At 41.6% G+C, this 13,288-nt stretch overlaps 1 protein-coding gene across 2 annotated transcripts in view; it reads right to left on the bottom strand.

The window, feature by feature from the left end:
• Nucleotides 1-249: 249 nt before the first annotated feature.
• Nucleotides 250-13,288, bottom strand: part of Ep300 (EP300 lysine acetyltransferase) — a 79,806-nt gene continuing 66,767 nt past the window's right edge. For both annotated transcript variants that reach the window (XM_077798233.1, XM_077798232.1), the window contains 8 exons: nt 12,158-12,308; nt 11,884-12,030; nt 11,047-11,160; nt 9,088-9,253; nt 8,244-8,408; nt 6,669-6,830; nt 3,926-4,207; nt 250-3,546 (listed from right to left, as the gene is read on the bottom strand). In XM_077798233.1, the coding sequence (XP_077654359.1) occupies nt 1,342-3,546; nt 3,926-4,207; nt 6,669-6,830; nt 8,244-8,408; nt 9,088-9,253; nt 11,047-11,160; nt 11,884-12,030; nt 12,158-12,308 (3,392 nt within the window). In that variant the 3' untranslated portion in view covers nt 250-1,341. The remainder of the gene's footprint in view (nt 3,547-3,925; nt 4,208-6,668; nt 6,831-8,243; nt 8,409-9,087; nt 9,254-11,046; nt 11,161-11,883; nt 12,031-12,157; nt 12,309-13,288) is intronic.

A 13,288-nucleotide genomic window follows, 5' to 3' on the forward strand; every position in this document is an offset into this window, starting at 1 on the left:
CCGAGGTCATCCTTACTTACTTAGATGATGATGATCCTGTCAGCTCAACTTTTGACATCTTACTGGTATTTGGAATGTTGTATTTTTTTCTCTCTGAACTTTGGACAAATTCTCCAACATCTATATAGGAATTCATTATATCTGTTAAGGCAGCTGTAAACTAAGGTCTTCCTTTTCCCCTCTTAATCCTAAGCAATCAGGCACTTAAGACAAAGATGTGCCCCCAAGAAGTGAAACAAAGCTCAGGTGTCTGTCTCACACAGTTTATTTAACAATAGGTAATAAGAAATCAAATTTAACAGTCTATACAGTGATCCAAAGTTCATATTTATAAGTAATCAACTTTAATTGCATGATTTACAACAGTTGAGGGTTTTTGCTTTCTATTTTCAAGTTTTACAGAAAGTGTGTGTGTGTGGGGGGCAGGGTAAGGAGGAAGAAAGCAAGCAAAGAAGAAACCCCAGGGACATTTTGCATGTTAAAATCATCCCACTGGAATCGTTTCTTACCCTCTTTTTAAATTTTTCCTTTGTTAGATGTAAAAATAACAAAAAAAAATTCTTTCAAGAAACAGAAACCACAATATATAATACATCGATTTGGCAGCTGCCCCTGTATATTTTGAAAAAGTCATTTTTTCCTCTCTACATGTACAAATTATTTTAATACTTGAAGTTTTACGCTCAGACTTACAGAATAGAAAATTTTCTGGAGCACAAAAGTTGACTTAAAGGGAGGAAAGGGGGAATTTTTTTTTAAACATTTTTAAAAGAATGAACATCTTTGCACCCAGAGAAAGAAAAATCGGTATTTTAATATATATTTATATATATTTATATATATATAGAATGTAATTTTAAAGTAACATTAACCCCTTTTGTCCTCTGGTTTTAGAAATGTTCTTTTTTTTTTTTAACTCTTCCATAAAGTGAGGAAAATAGGGAAAAATGTCAACCATCTGCACCAGTAAATAATAACTATTAATATTACATATTTTCATTAATTTAAAAAAAATAATAAAACCTATTGGAGGTGCAAGGCAGGAGCATATGGTTGGCTTCAGACCTCAGCCTCCTCCCAGTGCACACTTAAACCACACACACAAGGGGGGAAAAAAAGACTGGGTGTAACCAGCCATAACAAAAATATATTCTTTGTATTCTATCATCCCTCAGGTTCATCTTGCATGTTTGCTTAAACCACAAACGGCTACTGCACAGTTCTTATGTGTTCCAAAGAAAATTGTCTTTTAGGCTAAGAAAGATTCAAAAAAATTGTTTTCAGTACAAAAAGTCTTAAGAGAAAATAATTTTTTTGCTCCCAAAATACTACAAGGTGTCTCTAGTGTATGTCTAGTGTACTCTGTGAGAGGTTCGAATTCAAGTCTGAGTTATCGGTGCTGAGTCCCAGGTCCGTGGCGCTTGCACCATGGAGGTTTGCCATGCCTGGATTGCTAGCGAGCTGAGAAAGCATTGAATTCTGGTCCGGGCTGGCAAAATGCCCTTGTTCCATGGGATTGGTGGCCTGGGCAGCAACCAGTCCAGGATGTGGGGAACTGGTCTGTGGGGAAACGTGGTGTGGAGAAGGCTGAGGCTGCATCCTCGGGGATGGGCTGGAGTGGGGGGGCTGGGATTGTGGCCGTGGAGAAGGGACAGGCTGGGGAGAGCGCACTTGATTGGAGAGAGAATTGGGGATCTGCTGGCCTTGTAGGTGAGGGGACTGAGCCTGATTTGGGAGTATATGCTGTTGGGGGCTCATGGGGTTGGGTTGAGCAGGGGATCCCATCTGTTGTTGAAGGAGCCTTTGTTGATAGGCCTGTAGAGTGGCTCCTGCCTCTGCTCCCAAGGCCTGGGGGAGCTGGCCCATCTGTCCCATATTCCCTTGTTGCATCTGCTGCATGTGATGTTGCATCCGCTGTTGTTGCTGCTGCTGTTGCTGCTGTGGGGGGTAGCCAACTCCTTGGGGTTGTTGGAATTGGTTATGGTTGGCCATTCCTGGGCCGATTCCAGGCCCTGCTCCCTGTTGCTGCTGCTGTTGTATCATCTGCTGTCGTCTTAAGATGTCTCGGAATTGTGAAGGCATGGTGTTGTGATTCATGTTCATTTGCTGCGCTTGGGGGCTCATCCCTCCCATGGGTGGCTGGAGTTGCTGCTGTGGCTGCTGCTGAGGCAGGCCAGCCCTCTGGACTCCTGCTTGCATGGGATTCATGTTCTGCATGGCTGGACTGGAGTGGACGCCCTGCTGACCTGGCATGGTAGGTGGTTGCAGCCCTGGCTGCCCCTGGGGCATGCCTGGCTGCCCAGGAAGAGGTTGTGGATTAGAGTTGGCATACTTGGCAGCCCGCTGCTTGATGAATGCAGCCAATAGCTGGGGGTTGGCGTGAAGGATACTAAGCACCTGTTGCTGCTGTAGGGGAGAGCTGGGAGACCTGAGAGTCCGCAAGAGGTTTTGTAAGGCTTGTTGAGACACAGTGCCTGGTTTGAGTGGGCTCACACCTACCTGGCCCAATCCTGGTTGTGGAGCCATGTTCAAGGGCTGACCATGTTGGGCCACTGACATCATGGCTGGCCTTGGCATCCCGGACTGGAGTTGCTGGGGCTGAGGCAGTCCTCCTTGGGCCCAGGGTGGCTGTTGCTGCATTCCTGTAGGTCCCATTCCTGGCTCCAGATGCCCAGTGGGACCTCTGGCCATGGGAGGTGGGTTCATTCCCATGGGGGCCATGGGGGGCATCTGGGGCATCTGGTGTTGGATTGGCCTTTGGAAAATTTGAACATGGGCCATCTGGCGCTGCGTCTCAGCTGCCCTCTGAATTTGCATTGCCATTTCTACTGCTGCAGGTGGGGGGCCTGGAAGGGGTGGTTGAGCAGTCTGAGGGGGGGTTGGAGGGGTCACCTGGCCTGCTGCCTTACCCTGGGACACAGGGCCAGCAGCCTGAGTCCTGGGTAAGTAGGGGGGCATGCTGTTGGGAGGGGTAGGCTGGGGCTGAGAGGTGGGCTGGGGCTGGGGTGTCTGTGGTGTGGTTGGCTGTTGCCCAGTTGGTGTGGTTGGAGTGGCAGGAGTTGGGGAGGGCAGGCCCTGTTGCCCCACCACACCAGTCCGCTGCATGCTGGCCATCCTCCTGCGGAGCATCTGAGCCTGCTGGAGCCGGTGCTGCAGTTGCTGTTGCCGGAGCTTTTGCTTGATGTTGAGGCAGAACGGCACAGGGCACTTGTTCTCCTGGCAGTGCTTGGCATGGTAGCAGCAGAGGGCAATGAGCTGCTTGCAAATAGGGCACCCACCATTGGTTTTCCGTTTGCAGCCCTTGGTATGCTGCACAACCCGCTTCATCTTCTGGCAAGAGGGCAGAGAGCAGTTGGCATTGCGGCACTGGCAGGCATGGACCAGAGACTGGATACAGCGCTGGATGCTCAGGCGACGAGAATCTCCTGGGCTCTGGGTGGCTGCAGCCTGCTGGTTGTTGCTCTCATCATCTAAGCCGAGACCTAATTTCTCCATTTTGTGATCATGGTTTTTAGTGTTATAGCAGGTGATACACAAGTCATAATCCTGGGGAAAAAATAAGGAGTGCAGGTCAATTCTCGGAGAATTAAATCATTCAAAAGCATTTTTAGATACTTGGCATAGGCTACAGAAGCTCCTTTTTAAACAGGGTAAAATTAGCCTCTTCAAATATGAGGCCAGGGACTGGGGTTGTAGCTCAGTGATGGAGTGCTTGCCTCAAAAGTGCGAGGCACTGGGTTTGATCCTCAGCACCACATAAAAAAAATAAATATCATGTCCATCCACAATTAAAAAACCAAGCCAAACAAAAAAGCAAACATGAGCATGAGGTTGGGCCCTTTCTCAACTATGTAACATGTGTCTGCATTACCCTTTAAGACAATAAAGACCCAGAACCCCCTCCTTCCTACAACCTGGTACTGACCTCACATACGGTGCAGTGCCAGCGTGTCTCCACGTGGTGCTTGCACTCATTGCAGGTGTAGACAAAGCGGTCCTGGCTCTGTGTGTGCAGTTCCACCAGCATGCACATGGTGGACCACTGGGCTCGTCGGAGTGAAGAGAACTCCAGATGCTTGTCCCTGGCCAGGGTAAGGAATGCATCCCGACCATCCATCAGATCACAAGGGATGAGAGGGTCAGGATCAACGATGGGAGGCAGGGAGTTGGCAGCAGGGCCTGCGATGAGGCGGATCACAAAGAAGACCTGCAAACAGATAAGCTTATTCTAACTCTAGAGTACAACTATAGCAGAAAGAAGTTGAGCAGCACCCAGCGGGCTGAGTAGATGCAGGGTTAGCTTACTACCATACTTACCTCTCCTCCTATTCACCTATCTCTGTTCTCTCTGATTAGGTATAATGTATCTATCTTTCCCACTTGATTCAATAAATCCTTCAAAAATAAGAATGGTCTAGATCAGGCCCAGTATACAGTGAACATTTTGCTTCAAGACAGTCTAAGATGGAACTAATGGTTTAACCTGAATCTAATTGCGAGCAAACAATCACAAAGCTCAAAAAGAGAAAGTCTGCTTAACTACTCATCAAGAAAATACTCATGTCTCTGAAGAAAAAGCTGGCAACAATTCAAAATGAAAGGCAACTCCACACAATTTGACTCAATATCCTGGAGTAGAACACAGGACCAGACATTAGATGGTGACACTAGGGTAAGTTTCTTGAGTGGAAAAACAAAAACAAACCCCCAATTTTTGTTCATTGAAGGTTGGAAACTTGGAACAAACATCATTTCCCATAACCATTAGAGGCGGCAACAAGCAACCGTGTTGAAATTGGTACTGGGGATGGAACTATCACTGTGAGCTACATCCTCTTCTTATTTTCTGAGATAGGGTCTTGCTGAGTTGCTGAGGCTGGTCTTGAATTTGCGATCTTCCTGCCCCAGCCTCTCATGTTACTAAGATTACAGTTGTGCACCACTGTGCCTGGCTAGAACTATGAACTTTTTTTTAAAAATTATTTTTTAGTTGTTGATAGACTTATTTATATGTGGTGCTGAGAATCGAACCCAGTGCCTTACTTACCCCAGTGCCTTACACATGCCAGGTGCTACCACTGAGTAGCAGCCCCAGCTGAAGAACTATAAACTATTATTCAACTGATTACACTAACCTGCTATGCAGCCCATGCTGGTTTTAGCCAGTTTCTAGCAGACTGAAAATCTGCAGACTGGCAGGAAGATCTGCAATGCACTGGGCCAACCAGTGCTTTTGTTACTATCTATAGTGAAGCTAATACACTGATTTATAACCTACCCCAGAGCCTCAGAATTCAGGCCCTAAGATTAAAACCCAGTCATGGAATGAATGTGTCCACAATTTAAGTTAAACTTAGCATTAACTACTGTTTGAAGAATTAAAAGAGCTAGTAACTATCAATTGTTGATAATAAATACCCAATTAGTAACTCAGGAATTCTTCATTTTGATAGGCTTGATACCATGTTTCTCTGATAACCACGTCAGTTTGCTAGGCCTCAAAGGGGGATGGGCACAGTAGTGGACTATGGGAAAAGATGCTTGAACACCTATATAAGGTATAAATTACAGGAGAGGGTTCTGCATATTTATTTCTCTTCCAAAGAAACTGCTTAACCAATAGTTGTAATTCCATATTTAAAATCAAACTTTCTGTTCCCTCTCCACATAATTGCCACTTTCTGTAAAAGAATAACTTGGTGTCTGTAAGAACTGAACTGTGATATTGAAACCACCACCACCACAAAACTTTATGTCTTGGTTTTTTCTTATGGGAAACTCCAGTTATATCCTCAATTACCCATAACAAATAAAGAATGTAAAAAATTAATCAGAAAAAAGGGTTATAAGTATATATGTGAATGATTGATTTTTCTCCAATTCTACTTCCTAATTTTACTTTTTTTTTTAACCCACCACTGAATCACATTCCCATCCCTTTGAGACATGGTCTCAATAAATTGTTGAGATTAGAGGCATGCCCCACCATGCCTGGTTCCAAAGCAGGAACAAACATAATTTTTTTTCCCCCCATTTCTTTCTCAAAAGCACCATTACAAACAAACTGAAATGGCTAATGGAGTTAAAAAAATTTTTTTTTGTACTGGGGATTGAACTCAGGGTTACCTGACCACTGAGCCACATCCCCAGTCCTATTTTGTATTTTATTAAGGGACAGGTCTCATGGAGTTGCTTAGTGCCTCACAGTTGCTGAGGCTGGCTTTGAACTCTTGATTCTCCTGCCTCAGTTTCCCAAGCTGCTGGGATTATAGGTGTGTGCCACTGTGCCCAGCTGGCTAATGGGAGTTCTAAGGAGTTTAGAAAAACAACATTCACCAAACACAAGTACATTCGAGGGCTATGGTTGTGGCTCAGTGGTAGAGCGCTTGCTTAACATGTGTGAGGCACTGCATTCAATCCTCAGCACCGCATAAAAAAATACAGACAATGTTATAGAGTTAGACAAACTATGCATATACTTTTGAGTTATAAATCCAACGACCGCACAAGCTAATAAACACTGTCTTATAAAACCCACTAAGACTCCCTTTTCTTCCCAATCACCATCAAATGAGTTCTCCCCCCTGAATTTTCAGTGGTTTGGTGCTTACATCATAAATGCCAATTGGGGTGGGTCTTTCACCCACCTCTTGGAGACTGCCTCTTACCTCTTTATGTTTCTCCATGGTTGCATATAGTTTCTGGGAGAGGTCATTAGATACATTGGGCATACCAGGCTTCTTTTTGTTACCCCTACTCAAGCTGCTCTTGTTTTTGCTGGTTTTCTTATTATTTTTCTTTTTAGCATTTTTGCTGTCTCCTTTTGTCACCTATATGGTGGCCAGAAAGACAAGAAAACATTAAGGTTTTATTAAGAAGTGATTTGTAAACAATTCTGAAGATAAAATGACTTTTCTCCCCTTTTAAGCTAGAGATTAAACTTATATTTCACAAGCTCTTCACTTACTCTCTCCTTTTTAAGCTGCTATTTATAGCAAACTAATATTTACTAATATATTTGCCCCAATTTTCTCCAGTGCAGACCTGATCCTTCATTAAGGTGATTGATGCATCCCTAACATTCTGCCTAGAAGAGCCTCACAGTGCACAGACCCCGATGATGGAACAAAGCCCAGATCTTGGCTAAGAAACAAGGAATGGCTGTATGGGGTAGTAAAGAGTGCATGGAGCAGGTGATCCATAAGACCTTGGTTTTGTATCCTACCAATTTTCATTCTAGAATTGTATGAGCCTATAAAACAAACCAACAAAAAAGCTCCAACCCATCCTGAAAAACCAAGTATTTTAAACTAAAAGGCTATGTAGAATTTGTATGTGTGTGTATATGGTGTTGGGGATTAAACCCAGGGCCTCATCCACACAAGGCAAGCACTCTACCACTAAGCCAACATCACATCCCCAACCCTAGGATTTCTTTATAAGTCAGAAATCTAATTAGGACTCAAAAAAAAAAAAAAAAAAAAAAAAAAAAAAAAAAAAGCCAGTACAGTGAATTCTAGATATGCTCTGGAAAGTGACTGTCAGGGTTATTAAGCCAAGTTCTATGTGATGGAGAAGCAAAACTGTCCCAGGCCTAATTTTTAATAGCCATACGAAAGGGCTCTTAAAAATTAAAGGGGGGAATGTGGCGGTGGCTGAGAATGCAGGTCTGCAGTAAAGTGCTTGTCTCATGTGCATACATGAGGCCCTGTGTTTTTATTCCTGAGACTGGAAGGAAAAAGGTAGAAAACAGATGCCAGAAGTAATATAGCACTCAAGGTCTAAAATATCCATAACTGAGCCCTTTAGATAGATAATTCTTCACGACTGGGGATGTAGCTCAGTGGTATGCCCAGCATGCTCAAGGCCCTGGGTTTTAATTTCCAGTATGGGGGGGAAAAAAAAACGACACCACACACAAAGTCAGTTTTTCAGAATTAATTCTTGTTTCTTTTATCACTTATTACTCATCTAAATTGTGAAAGGGAGTCTGATGCTAAAGAGGATGATAATCAGAGAAACAGAGTCATATAGAAATCTTTCTAAGCCACCATTTTTTGCCAAAATTTTTTCATGGTGCTGGAGATGGAACCCAGGACCCCACACATGCCTCTTGAGCTATGTCCTCAGCCATCTTGCTCAATTTAAAAAGAGTTCTTTCACACCAAGGTAAAAAGTGAAGCTCCTATCTGGATTATTTGTAAGATTCAAGGCAGACAGTGAAAAGAAAACAATGCCCTTACATCAGTGCTTTCATTGCTGGTGTTTTCTTCCCGCTTTCTCTCTTCTTCCTCTTGTTCCAGTTCCTTAATACTCTCTTCCAAAACATTGGGCCAAAAATCACCCTCAAAGTATGGCAATTCCTTCGCACTTGTCAATCGATCTTCAGTAGCTTGTTTAAAAATATCCTGTAAAAACATCGTAGTACAGTAATTTCTATGTTTTCTTAAAGCATTGATTATATATAGACACAAGATGAAGTATTAAAATGTCTTCTAAAAGCTGGCTGAGATTTTATCCCTAACCCATATGTCAGGAAGATATTTAGTGTCATGCATGAATAGTGAAAAAACCTGGTCTAATGTCAGTATCCCAATTTTCCTTTCCTATACTCATGATGACAGGAATATATTCTGCTTTAACATAAACACATGGTGTAGTATTTTCCTGCTAGGTCTAAGAGATGGCACTAGCACTAGCAGCCCTCCTTCTAATTGTTATGTTATTGGCATTCCAGGAAGCTTTATGTTCAAAATGACCCAAACTACAATACTGGGAACTATTGTTGCTATTGAATGGTTTGCTGGGCTGCTTGGAAAAAAAAAAAATTGTTGTTTTCCTCAACTTAGTGCACATAAGATGTTTAAATAACATGTCTATTATTTTAATTGGCCATAACAGATTTCTTGATCTACAACTCTTTTAACACCTAGTGTTTCTTTGAAAATTTTCATCTGTATAAAATAAAGACACTTTATCAAATTAGCATAATTGTACCAATTATGTGGAAGAAGCAAACAGAAGACTTGTAAAATGACAGAAAACAGAGTAGCCAAGAATACAGTATATTTCCATACTCCAACTGACCTTGTAGTCATGGACAATACGCTCTGACACAGCCTTGTCAAGCATCTTTTTGTACCACTCCTGCAGTCGCTTGGGTTTGGGTATCTTCTGGTCAGGAGGATGGCAATGGAAGATGTAGTCATCCCCCTCACTTGGTGGACATGCCCAAATATGCCCTGTTGTATATCTAACACCACAAAGAGAAGGAATACCAAGAGGTCATTCATTCTAGACAGAATGTTATATTTTATTTATTGTGGCGCTGGGGATTTAACCCAGGGGTGCTCTACCATTGAACTATACTCCTATCCCCCCCCCTTTTTTTTAAAGAGAGAGTGAGAGAGAATTTTAATATTTATTTTTTTTAGTTCTCGGCGGACACAACATCTTTGTTTGTATGTGGTGCTGAGGATCGAACCCGGTCCGCACGCATGCCAGGCGAGCACGCTACCGCTTGAGCCACATCCCCAGCCCTCCCTTTTTCTTTTAAGACAGGGTTCTGGCCTGGGATTCCCCTGTCAATTTAGCCTCCTGCTTATAGGCATGCATCACTGCACTTACCCTTCATATAAGAGATGGGATCTCACTATGTTGCCCAGGCTGCCCTAGGTTCAGAGATTCTCCTGCCTATACTATGAAGTAGCTGGGATTAGGTGTGCACCACTGCACCTGGTAGAATTTAAACTTCAAACCACATGGGTAGAGCCGATACAGAAGCCAATAATTTTTCTCAAGATAACAAACTGCACAATCTAACATCAGATCAAAATTCTTAGGCCAGAACTAGGCATAATACACAGCAATAAAAATGCCTACCTACTATATTTAGGAGGCCATGAAGTAGTATGGTGAATTTCATTCAGAGAGGGATTATTTAGCTCTGTTATCAAAATCCCAGATTTATATTTTACCACCAAAAGAAGATTTTTAAAAAATATTTATTTTTTAGTTGTAGTTGGACACAGTACCTTCATTTTACTTATTTTTATGTGGTGCTAAGGATGGAACCCAGGGTCTCACACTTGTAAGGCAAGCGCTCTACCACTGAGCCACAAACCCCAGCCCCCAAACAAAGATTTTAATGCAAGGAACATGGCCCATTTTAACAAAAGGTTAAATGAAAGGCAAACTGAAAAGTGTATCACTACCTTGCCTTCCACGTTTTATTTTCCAGGATATATATACATGGAATACCTTTAAAACAGTTTTGTTTTTGGTCTTGATACTCAGGTGTCACAAGATCAAATGCAGTTCAAGATTTGGCCTTTAATGGGGCTGGAATTGTGGCTCAGCAACAGAGTGCTTGCCTAGCACGGGCAGGACCCGGGTTCGATCCCCAGCACCACAAAAAAATAAAGGCATTGTGTTGTGTGCATCTATAAGTAAAATAAAATAAAGATTTGGCCCTTAGTGGGGGACAGTGGCACACACCATAACTAGCTTCTTGCAAGGCTGAGGCAGGAAGATCACAAGTTCAAGTCCAGATGGGGTAATTCAGTGAGACCCCATCTCAAGATTAAAAATGAGAAAGGGATATGGATGTAGCCCCTGGTTTCCATCCCCAGTATGTAGGAGAGATGGAGTGAGGGGAGGGAGATTGCAAACCAACATTCAATTTCAATTGAAGAAAATAAAGCTAAGGGGCTAGGGATGTGGCTCAAGTGGTAACATGCTCGCCTGGCATGCGTGCGGACCGGGTTTGATCCTCAGCACCACATACAAACAAAGATGTTGTGTCTGCCGATAACTAAAAATAAATATTAAAATAAATAAATAAAGCTAAAGTAGGATGGCTGAAACTAGGAAAATAATCCTTTGTATTAGTAGCATTAACTTCAGAGGGGCTTCAATAATGTTCAGATTATAGTTAATGTGAGATAAGACCAAGGTCAGGAAAAGGTAAAAATTATGTATTTAAACATTTCCGCCTATGTTCTCACCACAACAACGTTATTTAAAAGAAATAATTAATATACTTACCCCAATTTCTTGACATATTCTAAATATCCAATTAGAATTTCATGATAGACTGCAGTCCTCAAGCATTTAGGACGGAAGAAATGAACACTATCGAGGTAAGATATATATACTCTCCTATATCAAAAATGGAGAAAAAATAAGACATATATCAAAAAGAATTGTTATTTTATGTGGCTAAAAATACCTTCCCTTTCTTCTACGTTCTTTGCTCACCCTTTCAACTGTAGTGCTTGTTAACATTAGTAAACAAATAGATTGTGGACCTTTCAGAGAAGTTCATGAGCCTTAAACTTCCTGTATTAATACCCAGCATGGCACATATTATACCAATCAATATACATATTGAATATATTCTGACAGAATTCTTTTTTTTTTTTCAGAGTTTCTTAATATTTATTTTTTAGTTTTCGGCGGACACAACATCTTTGTTTGTATGTGGTGCTGAGGACCGAAACCGGGCCGCGCGCATGCCAGGCGAGCGCGCTATTGCTTGAGCCACATCCCCAGCCCCAGAATTCTTATTCTTGCCTTTCATACTGTTTTGGGAGACAGAATTTCTAACCATCCTACTCCAAATATTAGCAACCTAGATTTAAGTCAATTTTCTGAAATGTATGAGTTTAGTTCCAGGCTGCTACTCATATCCTTTAAGAGAAGCGTTGTATAGTTATTTTCTGTTTGGGGGCCATTTTGTCAATCTGTTTGACTTAATACTTAAGATTTCTCATGTTCCAACCAAGCACACTAAACCCTTTAGTACCCTGTAATGCTTCTTCATCTGTTATTATTTTCAAGCCCTACACAAATTAGAAATTAGCCATAGCAAGGCAGTCATACCTCTGGTTGGGTGGAGGGCAGTCAGAGCCATACTCTTGAACATGCATGCCAAAGAAGCACAAGTCAACACCATCAATCTCTTCAAAGGCAAAGAGGGCTTTGGTTCGGTATGGAAAGGATTCTGCCATCTCTCCACTATCTACAAACCTACACAATACAGATTAGGGGGAAAAAAACCCACAACATATATATCATTCAGGTTGGAATGACCAATAGAACCTAGATATGAACAACTATGGATCCATAAGAGAAAAAAAGGGAAATTAATAGATACCTTGCTTTCATGCCTGGTTTGACCTCCACAGTTTTGTCGGAAGCATGAACAACCCTAACAGTAACCTCTCCTGATTCAGGATGATTCTGTCGCCTCAGAAAGTCATTCACTCGATTCTCTAGAAAGGTGCCAAGCCTGGTAGATGGCAACCCTAAGAACACACATTAAAAGTTAAAAAGGTTTAACCAAAACAAAAAACTCACCAAGATTATTGAAATTTTACTATCAGTCTTGAGGTTCAATCTCAAATCTCATTGTGCTCCTCATTCACAGTGTAAACAGAAAAACGAACTAAAATTTTTAAAAAGTTAGCTAGGTAGTTGGTATGGGGAAGGGGGCAGAGGAAGAAAATTTTGTTTACATGTCATATTAGAGTGGGGCTATGCTTAATTCTCTGTATCACTGAGATTTATGTATGTGCTATTTAAAGGAAGCAAAGTACTCAAATAATGTCTAATATTTCAACTATTTGGGAAGTTTTCAAAAGTTAAATCCATAGAACAATGAACATCAACATGGACTTTGCAATATATATTATATATTATATATATATATATAAACAATATCTTGTTATTTATTTCATCTTATCTTTTATTTATTTATTTTTACATGGTGCTGAGGATAGAACCCAGGGTCTCACACGAGTGCAGCAAGCACTCTTCCGCTGAGCCACAACCCCAGCCCAAGATATTATTTTAATATTTTTCTTAGTTGTAGTTGGACATTTACTTATTTATTTTTATGTGGTGCTAAGGATCGAACCTAGGGCATTGCATGTGCTAGTAGGTGAGAGGTCTACCATAGAGCCACAATAATGGTTGAGCATTTTGAAAAACAGTATAGGAGTCAAAGCAATCCATAGGTCACAATATACTGCAAAAGCATCTATAAAACTAAATGAAATACTACAATGACATTATTAATGTCTATCACTTTTATGATAAAATATTCTCTTTCTTTTCTGCAGTACAGTGGATTGAACTCAGATGCACTCTACCACTGAGCTACATCCCTTGCCCTTTTTATTTCTGAAACAGGGTCTCAGTAAGTTGCCCAGATTGGCCTCAAACTTGTGATTCTCCTGCCCCATGTTGCCTGGAAAAGATCATGTGAAGCCTAAAAATGTCGTCC

This window comes from Urocitellus parryii, chromosome 5 (genome assembly GCF_045843805.1).
Source record: "Urocitellus parryii isolate mUroPar1 chromosome 5, mUroPar1.hap1, whole genome shotgun sequence".
Lineage (NCBI taxonomy): Eukaryota > Metazoa > Chordata > Mammalia > Rodentia > Sciuridae > Urocitellus > Urocitellus parryii.